At 36.1% G+C, this 17,755-nt stretch overlaps 1 protein-coding gene across 2 annotated transcripts in view; it reads left to right on the plus strand.

Moving 5' to 3' along the window:
* The window catches only part of PPP2R5C (protein phosphatase 2 regulatory subunit B'gamma), a 90,089-nt gene that overhangs the window by 46,708 nt on the left and 25,626 nt on the right, over nucleotides 1-17,755 (plus strand). For both annotated transcript variants that reach the window (XM_068947064.1, XM_009675501.2), the window contains 4 exons: nucleotides 6,815-7,014; nucleotides 15,389-15,499; nucleotides 16,185-16,277; nucleotides 16,412-16,542. In XM_068947064.1, coding sequence (XP_068803165.1) covers nucleotides 6,815-7,014; nucleotides 15,389-15,499; nucleotides 16,185-16,277; nucleotides 16,412-16,542 — 535 coding nt within the window. The remainder of the gene's footprint in view (nucleotides 1-6,814; nucleotides 7,015-15,388; nucleotides 15,500-16,184; nucleotides 16,278-16,411; nucleotides 16,543-17,755) is intronic.

Here is a 17,755-nt window from a genome sequence, read left to right on the forward strand (position 1 = left end):
AGTAGTGGTGTATTTTCCAGTTCAATGTATACATATCACAATATCGCAAGATATTTTTTCAGTTATTTACAGGGAAGCCTTACTCTCATTTCCAGTGTTGCTAGTTAATTACAGTATTAGAATGTATTGCATATTGTACATAAAAATAAATAAAGAATACAAGAAACTACTATAATTAAGTCCTGCAGTAAGTAACAGCATTAAACAAACTTCTCCGTGCATGAATTGGAAGATCTTTTTTTCACCCTTATTTCCAATATTATGTATTAGGAGAAAATACTGTTAGCTAGGAGAGCTTTGTCTCTTACTAAGTAGTGTTAATTACTCTTGTCATCATTTCAGTAAAATCTACTGAATAAAATCCATGAAAACTGTAATGAGTCTCTTGGTGTTAGAGCTCATATAATAGAAATTCGATAGAGATTAATTTCTATAAAGCAAAAAAGCATCCCTAGGATCGGGCTAGGATAGTAGCCTAACTGTTCAGAAGTAAGCCAAATATTTTAAATAGTTTTGTCAAACGTTAAACAAGCCTACTGTAACCTTTTCTCCAATTTTCAGTTACCATCTTATGTTGCTCTCTTTTTAAGCATTTGATTGCTAATTCTGAAGAAGAAGAAAAGTGCTACTAAAACCATGTTTGGACAGGTTTTTGTCTTGTTTTTCTCCCATATTCTGCAGTCCCTCTGCCTTCATGTCTAGCAGTTCTGATTTTCTTTACTAAAGATTTTGCACCATGCTTATTCTTTGAAGAAAATGCTGCCATGGCACTAAACTCAAACATCAGAAAAAAGTTTTTAAAAAAAGGTTTGCCTAGAAGGTACTGGACTCCTCTTGTTGAAATACAGCTACATAGTGCAAGCTACAAAGGTTCACCTAAGCTTCCATGCTGTTACATTTTTTTTTCCTAGTGGATAGCTGATTTGAAAGAACATAGCACCTGCTTTAGACCGGCAGTTATCAGTAAACTTGATGGTATGCTCAGAGAAGCACCTTAATTCCCAGGTAGATGATGTTTCATACCATTAAACCCTAACCAGTCTTCAGGAGGCTTGTAAACACATTTCACAAGATTTATCCACTATTTACAAGCAGGAGTCACCTTACGCATTAGGACTTCTGCTCTGCACCAGTGTCTTAAGGAAGCAGTTATTTTTAATAAGTGTTTCTAGCTAGTCTTTTTTCTGTGACCTTTTCCTCAGTATGATGGTCTGTATATTTTTATTTTTTATGTATATACAGTATGTGTGTATATTTGTGTGTTCATTAAAAAGAAATAATTGTCCATTTAAAATGAAGGATCTTTTTTCTAATGTATGTATACAGTCTAATTGGTAACTGTTGATATTAGACAGCTTTAAATAAAAGAGCTATTTTTCTGCTGATGAAATGGGAGCTGCCACCTGAGTGAAACTGAGGCCTCAGTTGAGCCTTTATATACAAGCAAGAAAGTGCTTGCACAATGGAAAATAATTTTATCTTCTGTGTGCATTTTCTGCAAATTATTAATGTAGGCTCTTGTTTTCTGCTTTTAAAATGATGTAATGTAGTTCATTTTACTAGCCACATATTGTACTGTATGGGTTTTGTGGTCGAAGTTGTATCAGCTGTCCTTCCTGTCAGAACAGGAAGAACTTCTAACCTTACTTTAGCTAAAATTGGTACCAGAAAAGAGCTGTTCTGTGCCATGTCTCCAGGCCACCTACTTCCTCCATTCACCAACAATTAAACCACACCATTGTCGTGGAAGAATGGGCTCCTCTGAAGAACATAGAGCATGAGAGTCAGTCATGGACACCCAGTGATGACACAGTTAAAATACAAACCTAAACATGGTTATGTGGTGTGGTTTGGTTTGGTTTTAATTTGAAGGAACATAAAAAACATTATCCAGAGAACAGTAAGTGCTCTGCGGTCTTATACTGCAAAAATATTCACATATCATACACATACTGCACTTAACGCTGAGGCACTTAAAACCTAAATTTAAATATTTTGCTTTATTTTTATGCTTCATTTTCCCTTTCTAATTATATTTATACAAGGTAACTTAAAACCATGGTTTCTGAGAAAGTCATAGCAGTTAATACAGTTAGTCTGTAGCTCCTGTGTGCAGAATGATGTCACGTACTGGCTGGGAGATGAGGAAGGAGGATCTGCTATCACTATGCACAGTTACTTTGCAGTTAATTTACCTTTAGTCCTGTGCACTGAGTACCTAGTCTTTCTCTGGCTTTTTCAAATTGGAATGCCAACTGAAGGTGCTGTGTTTTGGGGGATAGGATATTGGTGTATATATAGCACGATGATAAAAGCATGGCAAGTATCAGTTGCTTTATACTCATCAGCAAGTCTGTCTGGCAAGGCCACAGTGCAAGTTGGCGTTAGGAATTTTAAACTGAATTGTTACTTCTGAATAAATACGTTAAGATAGAAAGCGTAGAGCAAGCATCTCTGTAGGTTGTTTCTGTTTAGTTATTGAACAGAGTTCTTCCAGGCTTGGAAGAAGGGAAACTTTAAAATACTTCAGCAAGAAAAAATACTGATCCACTCAAGCCCAGAGGGTAACCTTGCAATCATAGTATATCAAAAATACGTAGGTATTTTCTAGTGTGTTAGAAACTGTCTCACAGTAGGATGAATAGTGCAGGTTTAGGCATAAAATCTGGCATTATAGTATTTGTTTATGTAAACCTGCGTTAAGAATTATTAGACATCGGATCCAAACATGAGACTGATGGAGTTCTTGATTTTTGAAAAACTTTCTATTCTAGAGGAAGCCCAGAAATAGTACTGTTGTTAAAGTATCCTTACTGACAAGGATAGGTGTGTGGAATTGATAGACAGTCTCAAGATGATGATAGTGCTACCGTTTAGAAACGAATTCTGCAAGTATTCAATAACACCTAATGCAAACAGTGGCTAGCAAATGGAATTTCTTTAAATAATTCTCGGTGAATAACTCCAAATATTGGTTTTAAGAGTAATTGTAAGGAGTAGCTTTTGAATAACCACCGTCTTCTCAGTCTTTGAGAAATCAAACACCAGAGTTTCCCAGTGAAAGTTTTACTTGATGCCACTCTGTTCAAATATGGCAGTTGAGCAATCAGAAGTCGGTGGCTATCAATTAATTGAAAAAAACGTGATGTAGAAGAGACAGTTGCCATACAGTAACTGAAAGAACATAGTCACATAGTCCTCAGCATGTGGCTAAGGATAAATGACTTTTTGTAGCATCTCAGAATTATTTTGCCGGTTTGCATAAGTTTTCTGCACAAAAATATGATCTAATCAAGTCAACTTCTTAGCTACTTTCTCTGTTTTCTGCTGTGCTAAAATCATCCCTTCAAGCCTTAAAAGTAGAGATGATCTTGGTTTGATAGCAATTACCAGATGAGTATTACAAAAGATATGAGGTCTGGACACTTGAAAGCTGTTGATGAACGTTCTTGGGGGGCGGGAATCCTCAAAAATACATGAGGTTCTCAGTCTGCAGAAAGAACGTCTGTCTCTCTACACTTAGTATGGAGTAGTCATGCACGAGGACTGAAGTTATTTAAAAATTTAAGCCAATTCAAAACAAATGGTCAGGCAGGTGGCTTGCCTTGTGAGAGTGTTGCCTGACCCTCTTAGTTGTCATTCTGTGACTTCAAAGGTTAGTAATAATTTAATGCTTCCTCTCCTTTCATGTTAGTGTATCGTAAATCATTGTAATAAGCATATGTCCATTACGTGTATGATTACGGTCTCTATTTACCCTTTGAATTTTGTAGCGTACACTCAGAACACAATATCCCTATGTGAAATTGCGTTATGCTTCAAGCTGAGCCACTCTCTGTTTTACAATTAATTGGAAAAAGGTAACCATTTTAACCACTTTGTGCATACAAGAGCTTTTAAATATAGGCCATAAATATATCTGGCTTTCACTATGCAGACTACTCAGTTAAATAATCTTTCCAGGAAAAATCATTCCTTTGTATTGTTTTAAATCAAAATAGACAATGTTTGTACATTTAGATACAAAATTTATGTCCGTGTGGATTAAAGTACTTTCAGATTGTTCATAATACTGGAATTTTGTTATATTTGCTAGACAGTTGTTGCTCTGGTTAAGGACACCTGTCATTTAGGTATAGAGCTCTTTCCTATCAGTGTTGTGCAGGAGACACTGAGGTCTGTAGCTGGTTATGGTTGCTTTCCTGTATGCTGGGTGTTAGTTATGATGTTCTTCGGGTCTGTTGCTTTACAGTTTTTTCTGGAATTAATCTGTGGAGCAATTCAGTGTGCGTAGCTCTGTGTATGTGGTTGGGGCTTTTTTGTTGGTGTTTTTTTGTTTGTTTTTAACCTATTTGCTAACCGTTTTAAACCAAATATGTAATCCAGGTTTATTATAGCAGAAATACTTTTGAAAGCACCTTCTTCTGGGAAAAGAAAACCCTCCGGTTTCTACTATCTTAAGTTTGTCAGGCACTAAAAGGAGAGCTGCTCACTGTATTAACTACTCAGCTGGACTGTAGAAAGCTGTCAGAATGTTCAGTTTATTGGACTGCATGTAGATGTGTATGAATCGGGTTATATGTTATATGTACTCAGTAGTACTGTTTGAAATATATTGTAGTGATGATAGCTCTTGCTGCTTGTTTTTAAGAAAACTTTAGCATTTTATGGTACTCTTAAGGAAAAAGAAAAGCTATCATTTGGAAGAAGCAGAGGCAAACTGTGGAAGTATTTGGAAAAACAGTCTAGACTTGCTTTGTTTCTAACATGCCGTTAATGCCCTTGCGGTTCATATCTAACAATAAAAACGTCATTATGCAAAAACAAAGTATGTTATTACAACTCTAATTTGTGGCAGACTTTGTGGTGTATTCACTTCTCTTGTCCTAGACTTTATTTTGTGGTTATGTGGCCATTTCAATTGAGCATAAATTTTTGCTGCTGACAAAGTATGATGCTGCTTTGTTTATCTCTGGCCACTTCCTTCAGTGTCTTGTGCGGTAAGTACAACCCAAAGTATTGAAAGTTAAAAGTCCTGCTCCAGGATACTTTTGTGGTATATTATGTAGTGTAACTACTTATGGAATTACCTGAGCAAATGGGAAAAAAAGGAAAAAGAAAAAGGTATATACAGAATTTTGTGGCATCAAGGCTAAAGCACTGAGCAATTTAAAAAGCATAAATTTTTGTTTTATAATTGTTTCAGTGTTAGCCATTAAATAGGTTGACAATTTGATACATTTTTATGAATATTTATAAACAATAGTCTAGCGTTTTTTTTTTTTCCTAACAGTAACCTTAAACTAAGGTCCTATGCCTGTACATGGACTCCAAAGTGATTTAGGCTTACCTTAAATCCTTTAGTTTCAAATTAAAATTATGGAGTACCTGTTGGTATATACTTAATCTTCTGAAGATTCAATATTTTAGAAACGCTTATGGTAACAGTAGTGCTAGCTATGTGCTTAGCAATTCTCTGCATCATGTTTGAACCATGCAGTCTAATTTCACTTTACATGCAAGCACTAAATATTTAATTGCTCAGGATCAGCAGGGAGGATTAAGGCGTGAGGCAGAGGAAGCAAAAATAGGGAGGTAGTAACTTAAACTCTTCAGAGAAACTAGGTATCCTTGTCAGACGCTAAAAATATCACTGTACAAAGCACCGCCTAAAGACTCCCTCCTTTGTCTTCAAGGAGGATAAGAGATGCTCTAAACTTGGGGAGCAGTTTGACAAAGCACCAGCTTACCTATTCAAAAATGTTAAAAGTGGATAGCGACTGGCATACGGTCAAAGATGCTTCAGAGAAAAAGAGTTATGATGATTAACAGAAGAGGGACTGGGAGTTTTAAAAGGAAAATAAAGGAGCAGAAACATTATAGTTTCTATTAATTAATGTGTTCTTACCAGTTGCACTTGAATGATGATTAAATAGTGGGTAAATATCAACCCAGGTGTTTACTAGGTTTGTTTTTAAATTTATCGTTAACCTTTTTTTCATATCTTATACCCACCTTGGTGAGAGTTCAAAATGTTATTTCTGAATGTGTATTTCAGTTCATGATTTGTACTCAGTAATCAAGTGTGATCTTTTCTAGAGCACCAATATTGTTTAATCTTGCAGTCCTGGCCATAATTAACAGAACTAACAGAAGCTTACGTTAAAAAGATTGATAATGTTAAGTCTTGCACATGCAAAGCAAACATTCAAAATAGTCATTATTCTTACAAATCGACCAAATAATTGCAGATCCTTAGCCTGTCTTCTCCCACTTGTTTAAATGTTTCTTGTGTTAATGAAGTTTCTCAAAAACTTGTGAACCCCCTTTTTCCTGGATGTGATTACTGCAGTAGTGATGCTTGCTGAAAAACAGGCAGGGAGATTTGGGAGGTGATAGCTCCTGAAGTAAAGTGAGACTGGTTACATCTACTAAAGAAACTGAAGATCCACCCGTTTATCTCTAATAGTTAGAAGAGAGTATTTCTGCCGATGTAGTCCACAAAATGAGTTCTTTTGGGAATTCCTTGATAGACGGTTATTCCAGTATTGGGGTTTTCTTTTCCTCCATGCGGTAACTATTTCTAGGAAAGGCAAGTACGCATCACTGCTGCAGCGCTGATTCACCCTGTCACGCAATGTGGTGTCCTGGGGCTCATACTCTGGACCGCTGGATTCCTGAAAGTTGTTTGAAGATTCAGAATGTTTGCTTGTAGTCTTAACTGCTGTTACTTCAGTGTTTGGGGAAATAAAAATGGGGACAAGAGTAAAGTCCATTACAATATCATTTATAACCAAATATTTTCACTTTTCAGATGTTCCTCCTGCTGATCAAGAAAAGCTTTTTATCCAGAAGTTGCGACAATGTTGTGTTCTTTTTGACTTTGTTTCTGATCCGCTAAGTGACCTAAAGTGGAAGGAAGTAAAACGAGCAGCTTTAAGTGAAATGGTAGAATATATCACACACAATCGCAATGTGATTACAGAACCTATATACCCAGAAGTAGTACATATGGTAAGTGATTTAACAATTGGAACATTTTGAAATTTTTTTTTAATTCACATTTGCTTCTTTAGCTGTATTAATTTATCTTAAGTTTAGTTGATCCCTTTTTATAAGATTTCAATACATTTGCGCATTTGCAAAAAAAAGAAAAAGAAAAGAAAACACTTTTAAATGCTGTTGGCAGTGTCGATTCCTCTTCTTGTTAAGATAGAAATTGTTATGCCTGTAAGCAGCAGAATTATGGTTTAAGTTGGCAAAATGAAATCTTCTAAACACTTTCTTTTCATGAATCATTTTTGGAACAGGCATATATAAAATTGGGAGAAAAGAACTGAAAATTTGAAAAAAAAATTTAAGGAGATTAGAATTAAGATCACCTTACAAGCTTGACACTTATATGATCACATTCAGTACCCATGAGTGATTGATTTAACTCTGTAGTTAGAGCTGGGGTAGGGATTCAGACCTTATATAGTACACAGGATGGAAAGTGAGGATCCTATTGGAACAAGTTATGTAAACTGTTTAGACCTGTATCATTTCTCCTAGCTCACTATCCCGATTTTGGCCAACTGTGCATAGTTTATTTTATCTGTCATGCTAAATCCACTGAAGTCTACTCAGGAGCAAGAGACTCTGAAGCTAGAAGAGAGTCTTTCTGCTCTCGCCGCACGCCAGTTGCCCGGAGTAGCGGTTGAGCTGGGGCCTCAGTCCTTGTCGTTGTTGGCTGGATACTCTGAGAACAGAGAGCAATATTTGGAGCAGTTAACTGCTAAGCCCACACAAACCTCTTGAGCATGTGTGACATGACATTTTTTCCCAAGACTTTATAGCTTGGGGTGAATTTTCAAGGGAATAAGAAGACGGCACATCTTTAACGTAAACATGAACTCAAATGTTAAGGTCCTGCTTCAAATTATAGAGACCTTAAAGCTTCTTCAGAAAAGAGTCTAAGGATTTACAGTATGACTTGAATATAGCCTCCTCACTTATACTGAAGATTGCTTGTTGCCTAAGTCAGCCCCCTAAGTGTTTACTGATGTAGAATTTATTTGCATGAGAACTTCTGCAGGACTGCATATAGCCATATATGTCAACCGTGTTCCAAAAAAAGGGCAGTTAATGAGGAAAAAAGGGGTCATGGCTTTTCCTGTATGTTGATAGCTTGTTTTTCTTCTGTTTTTTGGGTTTGTGTGTTTTTTTTGTTTTTTTTTTTTTTGCTATTTGGTTGCTCTTTTTGGAATATCTGGCTCTGTCTGAGGAAGGTATGAAAGAAAATAAGCTTACTGAGATTTAATTTAGATAAAATTAAACGCATGATGAGGGGTTCAGTGTCCAACATAAGCGTTTGTTCTGTGTGTGAAGTTTTAACCACCCATAAGTTCATAACTTGTGTGTTATGTGCCTGTGTAATTTTCTTACATCAAGCAGCTATGGCCACAATACATTTGTCCTGGGGAATATATACTTCCTTCGCTTTCAGATACAACTACTGATAATGTAGTCTGAACTTCTGTCACTTTAATATATCTTAGGGCAGAATTTGTCTGTCATCTTAATCACCAGTTTCTTACTGGAAGCGCACTACATCTTGACAATTTGTCTTTCAGTTTGACAATTGCCTTTCAGTGAATTTAAAATATTTTTATTTTGTAAGATTCTAAATGGCCTGGAATTCCCTAGCATGAGCGCTAGTCATGCTATGCAAGTCATAGCATGACTTGCACAGCGCTATGGTAGACACTGTCAGTGAAGGCTCCTGGACTCATACTTTTGAGGTTAAATTCTGATAGCATTTTTCTTAGGCTGCCTTTATGGAACATTTTTCTTTCAGTCACCTATTCTGAAACAACTATCTTCCTCCTGTGGTGATGTTACAAGCCTCTCTTTCAGGCATGTACATTTAGCCTGAGATGTACTTTTGCTAAGTTCTATGGAGAATGAAGTAGCAGATTTGAGTTGATTATGTGTGGGTTTTAAGGAAAAATGAACTTAATGGTTTCTGTGTGCTTTCAGACTCTTCCAAGAGATGTTGGTAAGTGGTGTGCTGCTACTTCCATTAAACTATATTAATAAGGAGCAGTTTTTCCAGTAGAAGTATGAGGGTGTTGATCAAGAAGTGCTCGTATTTGGCAGGGGTTATCTTGGTTTGGAAAGCTTGGGGACATACCTTCACTAGCTTGACCAAGCGTCTAGCATTCTTTTTTGCTGTCCTTGTTGTGTATCTATGTGAAATGTGGTTTTCCAGCACAGTTGCAATGATTTAGCTTTGAGGACATTCACAATTCTAATTGTAATGGAGTCCAAGCAGCCATTAAAAATATACTTAGTATTGTTTTTATTGTTTTTGGACATAGGGGTGTTAATTATGAAGTTTTGTTGTTGTTGCTTTTCTTTCTGTCTCTCTGTGAGTTGGTAGTTGGCTTAGAAATTAGGGCTTTAGTATACCATTCTGTACAGCTTTCACAATTTGGGGGTTACTCTTCTATATAATGCCTAATTATTGTTTGAATTTGTTAATATATTATTTAGGACAAACTCTGGGCAATGAATTTCACAAGTTATAATCTACATTAAAAATGTTTTTTTCCTTTTCACTGTCTTGGACTTTTCTTTTGTTCCGATAAAACAGAAATATCTGTTTATCCTCTGATTCTGTTACAATTCCAGTGGCTGTGTCATAGCTCTTTATTCCCCCTTTCCCCTCCTTCCTCTCCCCTCCCTCCAATTTGTTCTTGCTTTAAGTATCCTGGATTAATTTATACTAAGATAATGTCTTTAAGCTATATACTTAACTGGCAGTTTAGTTCAATTACTTAACGTAAATCATAAGTTTCCTCTTTAAAAAAAAATGTGGGAGAAAAGTTCCTCAAATGGCTTAAATATTATTCTCCAGTTTGGATGCAAGAGTGACTTCCCCTCCTTCCCTGGAGAGCCACCTGACATGTACTCTTTACATTTGTAGCAAAGATGTGAAGGGAAATATTTTTATTGAGCACTTGTGTTACCTGTTTGGGGTGTTTTTTTTTTTCTTCACATGTATTGTAGTAAGTATGGATTATCCTCAAAGCAGGAATTTACCTTTTCCCAAAACTGGAAGATATTTAGACATGTTTGAATCTTATAAATGTAAATGATGAATTTAATGTTTATGATCAAAAGCATCTGTTACAGATTCTTATTTAGAAAAAGGATTTTTTTTTTTTTAGCCTAGGTTTTGAAGAAAACAATGCTTTATGCAGTTGTTTTGTTGCAAACGGAGGCATCGGAGAGGCAGAAGCTGAGGACATTGGTTTCCTGGAACTTTTGTGAGAATTAATAGTTACACAGAATACAGACCCAAGTTAATGCTACTTGCTGTCTCAGGAAAGTATGGATGATGTACAGATTTTATCCATTTTAATGTGGTGTATCAACATGACCATTGATTTGGATACCCATTTGTCCAGCTAACCAATGAGATGATATCAGAAGGAGCTAAGAGGAGGCTAGGGAAATCCCGACTTTGGTTTCTTATAACAGTACAACTCTAGACCTTCTCCAAGTAGATCAAACATTCATAAGAATAGGGCTTAATTAAAGGAAACTATTCCAAGAGCTACAGAAATAACGATGATGACAAAATATTTGTGGATAGTAAGTTAATAGTATTTTCATGAAGTACATAAACTAATATTACTTCTTAATGGCTAATATATAGTTAATTTCACTGGAGAGGTCCTTTATAAAATCTATAGGAACGGATCTAATTTTATAATAGGAAACTTTGGCAGCTAAAGCAGTTCTCACCGCGCTGTTGAAATGAGCTGACTTGGTTATATGTGGAGGTGGGGGTGGGTGTGTTTTTTGTTGTTTTAGTTTTTGTTTTTTTCTATCTTTTACTCTGATCTTCAGTATGGAGTAAAAGATGATACTGTGTGTAAAAGTGTATACCTTGTGGCTTAATTAATCCATTAAGGTGTCTTTATTCGTGTTAATACGGAAGACTTTCCGATTTTAAAGCTGTCACTTAGAGCTGTTCATGTCAGCGTTCAGGCTGCTCAGCAGAATAAAGGAGAAAATGGGTATAATAATATCACTGTGGCACTAACTTGCTTGAGAAATGTTCTCCCCTGTTATGCAGAATAGGCAACCAGAAAAACAGGGTGCAAAACTACATATAAAACATACCTGTGAGGCAGTGAAAATTCAGGTTGTTTGTTTTTCTTTTTTGTTCTCCCATCCTCCTAAGTTGCATCCTTTGGAGCCAAGTACGTTAATGCTAATGGTTCACAGAGAGACTTCAGGCACGTTAGCCCAGGTTCAGTAAAACTAAAATTAGATAAAGTTGTTGGGATTTGAGGGTTTGGATTGGGGTTTTTTTGTTTGTTTGTTTGTTTTTATTTGGAGGAGGAAGAGGATTTAAAATTAATGCTTTATACCACGTTTACTTAGCACTTTTCTAGGAATTTAGCTTTGTTCCCAAAGGAAATTGGGGTTTGCGGTTTCGGAGTCTCATTAGTTTGGTCAGAAGGTTGAGAAGTTAGGGAAAACTTCATCCATTTGACAGAAAGGTAGAGGTGTCAAAGATGTTAGCTCACTGAAAGTTTTCTGAAATTTCAGTAGCTTGATAAATGAGAGTTTCAATTTGTGCCCTCACCGGGAAATGCTGCAGTTTGAGTTCGGCAGTTTTCTCTCCTGTTGGCGGAGGATGTAAAACTTCACAAAGTCGGTAAGGAATTGATTTCTTTGCTCGTGGAACGAGCTGTTCTGTGTTTTGCAGTTTTAATTTTTTATTTGATATCCCTTCCCCCAAAAGGATATAAAACATTGTACCTAACACTGTGCGACGCACCGTTTTCTCTTTCTTTATAGCCGGAGACTGAGCCTTTCTCTGAAAGGCTCGTGTAGAAAAGACCGATTACTCTTCCATTTGCCTAAGAACCTCAGCAAGTGGGAATTTCAAGTTTAGCCTTTCTGGGTTTGCTCTCTTGGAAGAGCGTTGTTTATTGTAAATTTTCACCTTACTTAAAAGATATTTTTCTTTATAAGAAAGGCTAGAGGGTGTTTGTTACTTAATGTCTGCTATTTTAAAAGGGGAGTTTAAAGATGTCTTAGCTTTACTTCTAATTCTCTGAAAAAATCATTACTTTGATACGCCGGTCTTGGTCTGTATCAGATCTACATCTCTATTCTTGAAAGGAAAGAATATTCTGAAGCATAAAGGAGCATCAGGTTGACTTTACCTTCTTGGAAATGCGATGCACTAATTCTTGTGATTTTAGCTAATGCAGTTTGATACTGCCTCCCACTGTCTGCTTTGCCTGTCTGCCCGATGTGGGATGTCAGAATTGCACATACATATGCTCCTTAGCTGTGCCAGTTAATATGTAATTTACAGCTTGATTTTATACCATGTTAAAGATGATAAAGCAAAATGTGAAGGGACATGTCGTTCTGTTGCTCTTCCCAATGTGCGCCAAAGATGGGTGGAATGGATTCCTCTGCTAATTAATATCTTTACACTGTTGCAGCTTAATCTCCCAGAGCTTTTGGGTCATCTTCAGATGATCAGCAAGAAAGCGTTGACGCTGTTTTTAAAAACAAACACACAAAAAACAATTGTGAGGAAAATAAACAAAAATATGTGTATGTGTGATCATTTCCAGTACAACTTGGAAGCGATGAACACTGGCATTATGGCATAAAGAATAGATTGTCTGTTGTACTGGCGTAGACTTTACGTTCAGAATAGCTATATTAAAAGTAACCAGACTTCAAGCTCTATTTTGCGGCATTTATTTATTTTTTTCTTAAATTGAACTATGTTGTACACTTGCTCAAACTGTAGAAACATTTTGGTTTATGAAGAAAATAAAACATTCTTTTGCCTCCAGGAATCGGACATTCAGTGTAGGAATACTCTTCGCTCTCACCTTTCTCTCCCCCCCCCCCCCCCACCTCCTCCTGGCTCGTCCTGGAAGTGCCCTGTGTTGGCATGTTTGCTGAGCCATGTATTGTTTTTCTTGAAAAGGTTTTTCTGTTGCTCTCAGAGATGTAGCCTTTTGCAGAGAACTTTTTTCCTGGGAAATTAGTCTCTGTTGTTTGGTTATCTCTTACTTGGCCGGACTTAGGAAACATATTCTCAAATTCCCCCTAAATACTTCCAAAACGACACCTCCAATGCAGCTATTGAATATCAATAACAGTGCGTAGGGTATTTCTCTCTAGTATCTGTCATGCGTATTTAGAAGGGAGTATATATATGTCTTGCACCGAAGCTCCGCATAGATAGCTGCAGAGTGGATTTGATAAATCAGTTTTATGTAAGATGTCATCTTCCCTTCCATTCAGCATAACCACCATGTTCTCATCGTGAGCAGGTGTCGGCTTAAACTTACAAAAATTTTAGTGCTTTTATAAAGCCTGAAATGATTAGTCTATATATTTGCAAGCAAAATATACTTCAGTGTTGCAAGTTGAAGAGAATTCCTTTATGTGGCCTAATACGTCGAATCATTACGAAAGGTTAGGACGGTACCCTGCTATGTTCTATTTTGACAGTCTTGTCATCGTTTCTGCAACGCGCTCAATTTATTGAAAGGCTGAGGCATTTGTAGTTGGCTCCTCCCAAGGAGCCAACTCCCAAGGTCTGCCCTAGTTAATACTGTGGATTACAAGTGGAATTGAGGAATTAATCTCATTCAGTATAGCCGAAGGCATAGCTGTTTTATGTATCCACATAAAGGTTTTTCAGGTTTTCTCACGGACATGCTCAGAAACCGATTCTCTCCAATTAATCAGTAAGGCTTTAATCATCAGCTTCTCGGGGATGCAAGAACAACCCTCAGTGGCTAGCTCTTCTTCCTTGTCTTCACAGGGAAGCTAGCTGTCTGTGCTAGCTGTCATTTCAGGTGGAGAATTTCAAGTACTGCAGACTTTAAATCTCTGCACTAAAACTTTTTAGATGAGCAAAATTTGGGGGATTTAGCACACGTCCTCAAGAGTAAGCTTATCCCAAAAATCATGTAAGTGTTTTTTCTCAGCCAACGAATAACTTTCCTTTGCATTTGTGATTATATGTTATTGATACAGTTGTAATTATATCTGATTTTTAAAATATATGTGTATGTGTACACATGTATATGCATATATATATATATATAAATATACATATAATAAAAAAATATTCCAGCTAAATGCATCCAATGATGAGATTGTTTTACCTAGAACAGGCTCCCTTAGAAAGGTATTCTGTTTCGGTGACCAAAAAATTGAACAAAATGACTATTTCAGTACAAGCTATTTCGCTGGGTAAATGACTATATCAGAATTTTGTTATAAAATCATGACACTGGCAATACCTACACTAGTTAATGCAGTCTGCAGGAGCACAGTCAGCATACTGTCTTCCTCCTGGAATGTTTCTGGTCTCGAGAAATGCAGAGCTTCCTTAAATGTCGCCAGTTGAGTTACTCTGTCTGTCTGTCTGTCTGTGTCTCTCTCTCTCTCTCTCTCTCTCTCTCTCTTTCTCCCGGGCCTTTATTAAGGACTTTGAAACACACTTCACGTTAAAGGGGTTTTACTGCTTGGATTCCCACACAGTATGAATGTATGTCTGGACAAGCACTAGGCAGCACAGAAGTCATTTACCTGTCTGTATATAAATATCTTTAAAAGCATTTCATCCCTGTAATCTGCTCCCCTTCCATGAGGATCCTAAAGGTTATTGGAAGGTTTGAGAGTTGAGATGAAATGAAAGATCAAAGATTAGCACGTGCATTTCTTTCCCCCAGGCCCCCCACCTTCATGATGCTAGGTGGATGAGGTTTAAGAGAATGCCTTAGAAGCACCACTAAGAGGGCAAGGGAGGAATTCGGTTCTGAAGTGTTCCTGCATATGTGTACCCGCAGTGTGAAATGAAACGCTGATAATACTTTACTGAGAAGAACAGTTGAAGCTAGTATTTATTTTTGCATGTCTGGCTGGGGCTTCCACTTCTGATGATTGTTGCAAGACCTTGTAAAATGTATATGTATAAATGTTTTTTTATATATTCGCATGGACTTTCAAAATGTGTGTGTGTTTATACATATATATTTGTGTGTGTTTATATAAATATATATATATGTAAATAAAATATGAGCAATATTTTTATAAAATACATCCTGTCAGAAGGTTTGTGCTTTAGAGAGTACTACATGGTGAAGTGTTCTCCAAATTGAAAATCTTTAAAGAAAAATGAACATAGCTCATTTTGTTCAAACTATCTGGAGTATGTAGCCTGTGTTTTTGCATATATTTGAAATAGTTCATGTAAAGAATTCTCACAGAAAGAGCCTAAAGTCATTTTTCTTGAGTGGTTAATTTGTTTCCAAGTTCTTAAGGTCACATGTGCTTTCAGTTTGCAGTTAATATGTTTCGAACATTGCCACCATCTTCCAATCCAACGGGAGCAGAGTTTGATCCAGAGGAAGATGAACCAACTTTAGAAGCCGCGTGGCCTCATCTACAGGTATTTAATGAAGACTAGGAAGTCATAGTCCAAAAGAATTTTGACATTGAAGTCATTGTTTATTGACTCAAAATAATTCAGGGTATGTGTTTAGCGGTTATCTTAAGTTAGCTAAGTCAATTATATTTGTCTATAATATTTAAAGTATTTCTTGAATTTATACTGATGATCTTTTCCAAAAACCTAATTTATTATATTAGAGGCCACGGGCTTGCCTGTTTCTTGCAGTACAAATATAACTGCTGTGACTTTAAATTAGCTTCGGTTTGTCACTCTTAATACTTTGATCTGATTCTGGTACAGCTCTGGTTTTCAGAGGTCCTCTGAGACAAACAGAGGAGAACCTACTTTTCAGAACACACGTTTCTGGGCAGGGTGAATTTTAGATTACCGATTATCACTTGAGTGAAATCTAGGAATGTAGTTCTACAGAATATCAGTGCAGTTTAAAGAACGTAAAGTTCTTGTGCATGCTACATGGGAGGGCACGGGAGAAAGTATAGAAACATACTATATGGGGAGGGCAGGAACAAAGCTGTTAGCATAGCAATAGCTTTTTGACACAACTGTGGTATATAAATAAAAACATAGTGCATTTTGGAGTAGCTAATTAGTAAGTCTAGCAATGTACTGCTTATAAAATTGTTCCTGCTTTAAAAGACTCACTGTTTCTTTTTTCTTTCAGCTTGTTTATGAATTTTTCTTAAGATTTTTAGAATCTCCGGATTTCCAACCTAATATAGCTAAGAAATATATTGATCAGAAGTTTGTATTACAGGTGAGGTTTTAAAAAAAAAAAAAAAAAAAAAAAGCATTTTTAACTTCAAGCTCTGAATCAAAATTACTTGAATCTAATGCATTGCAGAATAAAGTACACCTTTTTTTTTTTTTTTTTTTTTTGCTTCTTTGCAGCTTTTAGAGCTCTTTGACAGTGAAGATCCTCGTGAAAGAGATTTTCTTAAAACTACTCTTCACAGAATATATGGGAAATTCTTAGGCCTAAGAGCTTACATCCGGAAACAAATTAATAATATATTTTATAGGTATGTCAATATCTTCACATTATGGTGCATATAATCAAATATATGACTAAATATACTACAAGACACTGTTAGCAATTTTATTATTATTATTTTTAATTCTTCTTAAGTTTAAACCTAATAATGTTACATCTAACAAGAGCTAATACCAGTCTGGAGATTTAAGTTAGGGAAGTCTTGCACGCAACATAGATTGAGCAACTGAAATTTTTGTTTGTTGGTGATTCAGTGGGTGGCTTGGTATCTTCATCTATAAGCCTTTTTATCATCGGGTGGCATTATTTCTATTACCGTAGTGCTTTAATAAAACATAGCTCTTCATAATGCACATATTGCTACTCAAATGGAATGACTGAGAAATCTGGAATTTGGTTTAAGGAATATATTTACTGCATTTTCTTTCCTTAGAATTAAGATATACCATTTGTGGCTAGTGAAAACTTTTTTTTTTAATTGCCATAAAATATACTGCAGTATTACTCCTCCAATCCAAAAATGTCTAAGATGAAAAATTAACCTGCTGTGTTAACAAAGCTGTTTTGAAGTGTGTTTTCACTGCCATTGTATCAGGTGTGAATACAAAATTACAGTACCTTTTCGAATTCTCTGGCCTAATACTGTGGCAAATCCCATTTGAATTGAGAGAACTGCTAAGATTGGAACATTCAAGAAACGCTTTAAGGAATTGGGTGCTGCAGGTGCTCAGTTGCTACTATTTAACTGATGATGCTTGTACCTTGAAAGATAAGAGAATATATTGGCATTCTTGTGTCATCACCTGAATGCCCTTCTTATCTAGGGTTGGAATGCTTCCAATCATCAATGCTACTGAACTTGACAAGAGTTGAAGGCTACCATCTAGAATATATTACTGAGAAGTGAGACCAGTATAGACTTTTTTTTTTTTTTTTAAGAGCTGAAATTTAACTTACAGTTGACTTTGCCTACTTATTTATTCCTCAGTATTGCTCTTAATGTTTGTTCACTTGGATTATGGACAGTATTTTTAGGGAACTTATTTAGATTCCTGCATGATATCCATGAATACTTGTGTAATCTTAGACCAAATGTGTAGTATTTCAGCTGCTATAGCTTTAATCATGGATAGAGCCCCTCCCTTATGTATCTTGCTACATAACCAAAGTTACTGTATTTTACAGACTGTAAAGATTGGAACTTATTTAAGTTAGTGCAATAAATATGAATTCAGAATGTT

The sequence above is a fragment of the Struthio camelus genome, chromosome 5 (assembly GCF_040807025.1).
Source record: "Struthio camelus isolate bStrCam1 chromosome 5, bStrCam1.hap1, whole genome shotgun sequence".
Lineage (NCBI taxonomy): Eukaryota > Metazoa > Chordata > Aves > Struthioniformes > Struthionidae > Struthio > Struthio camelus.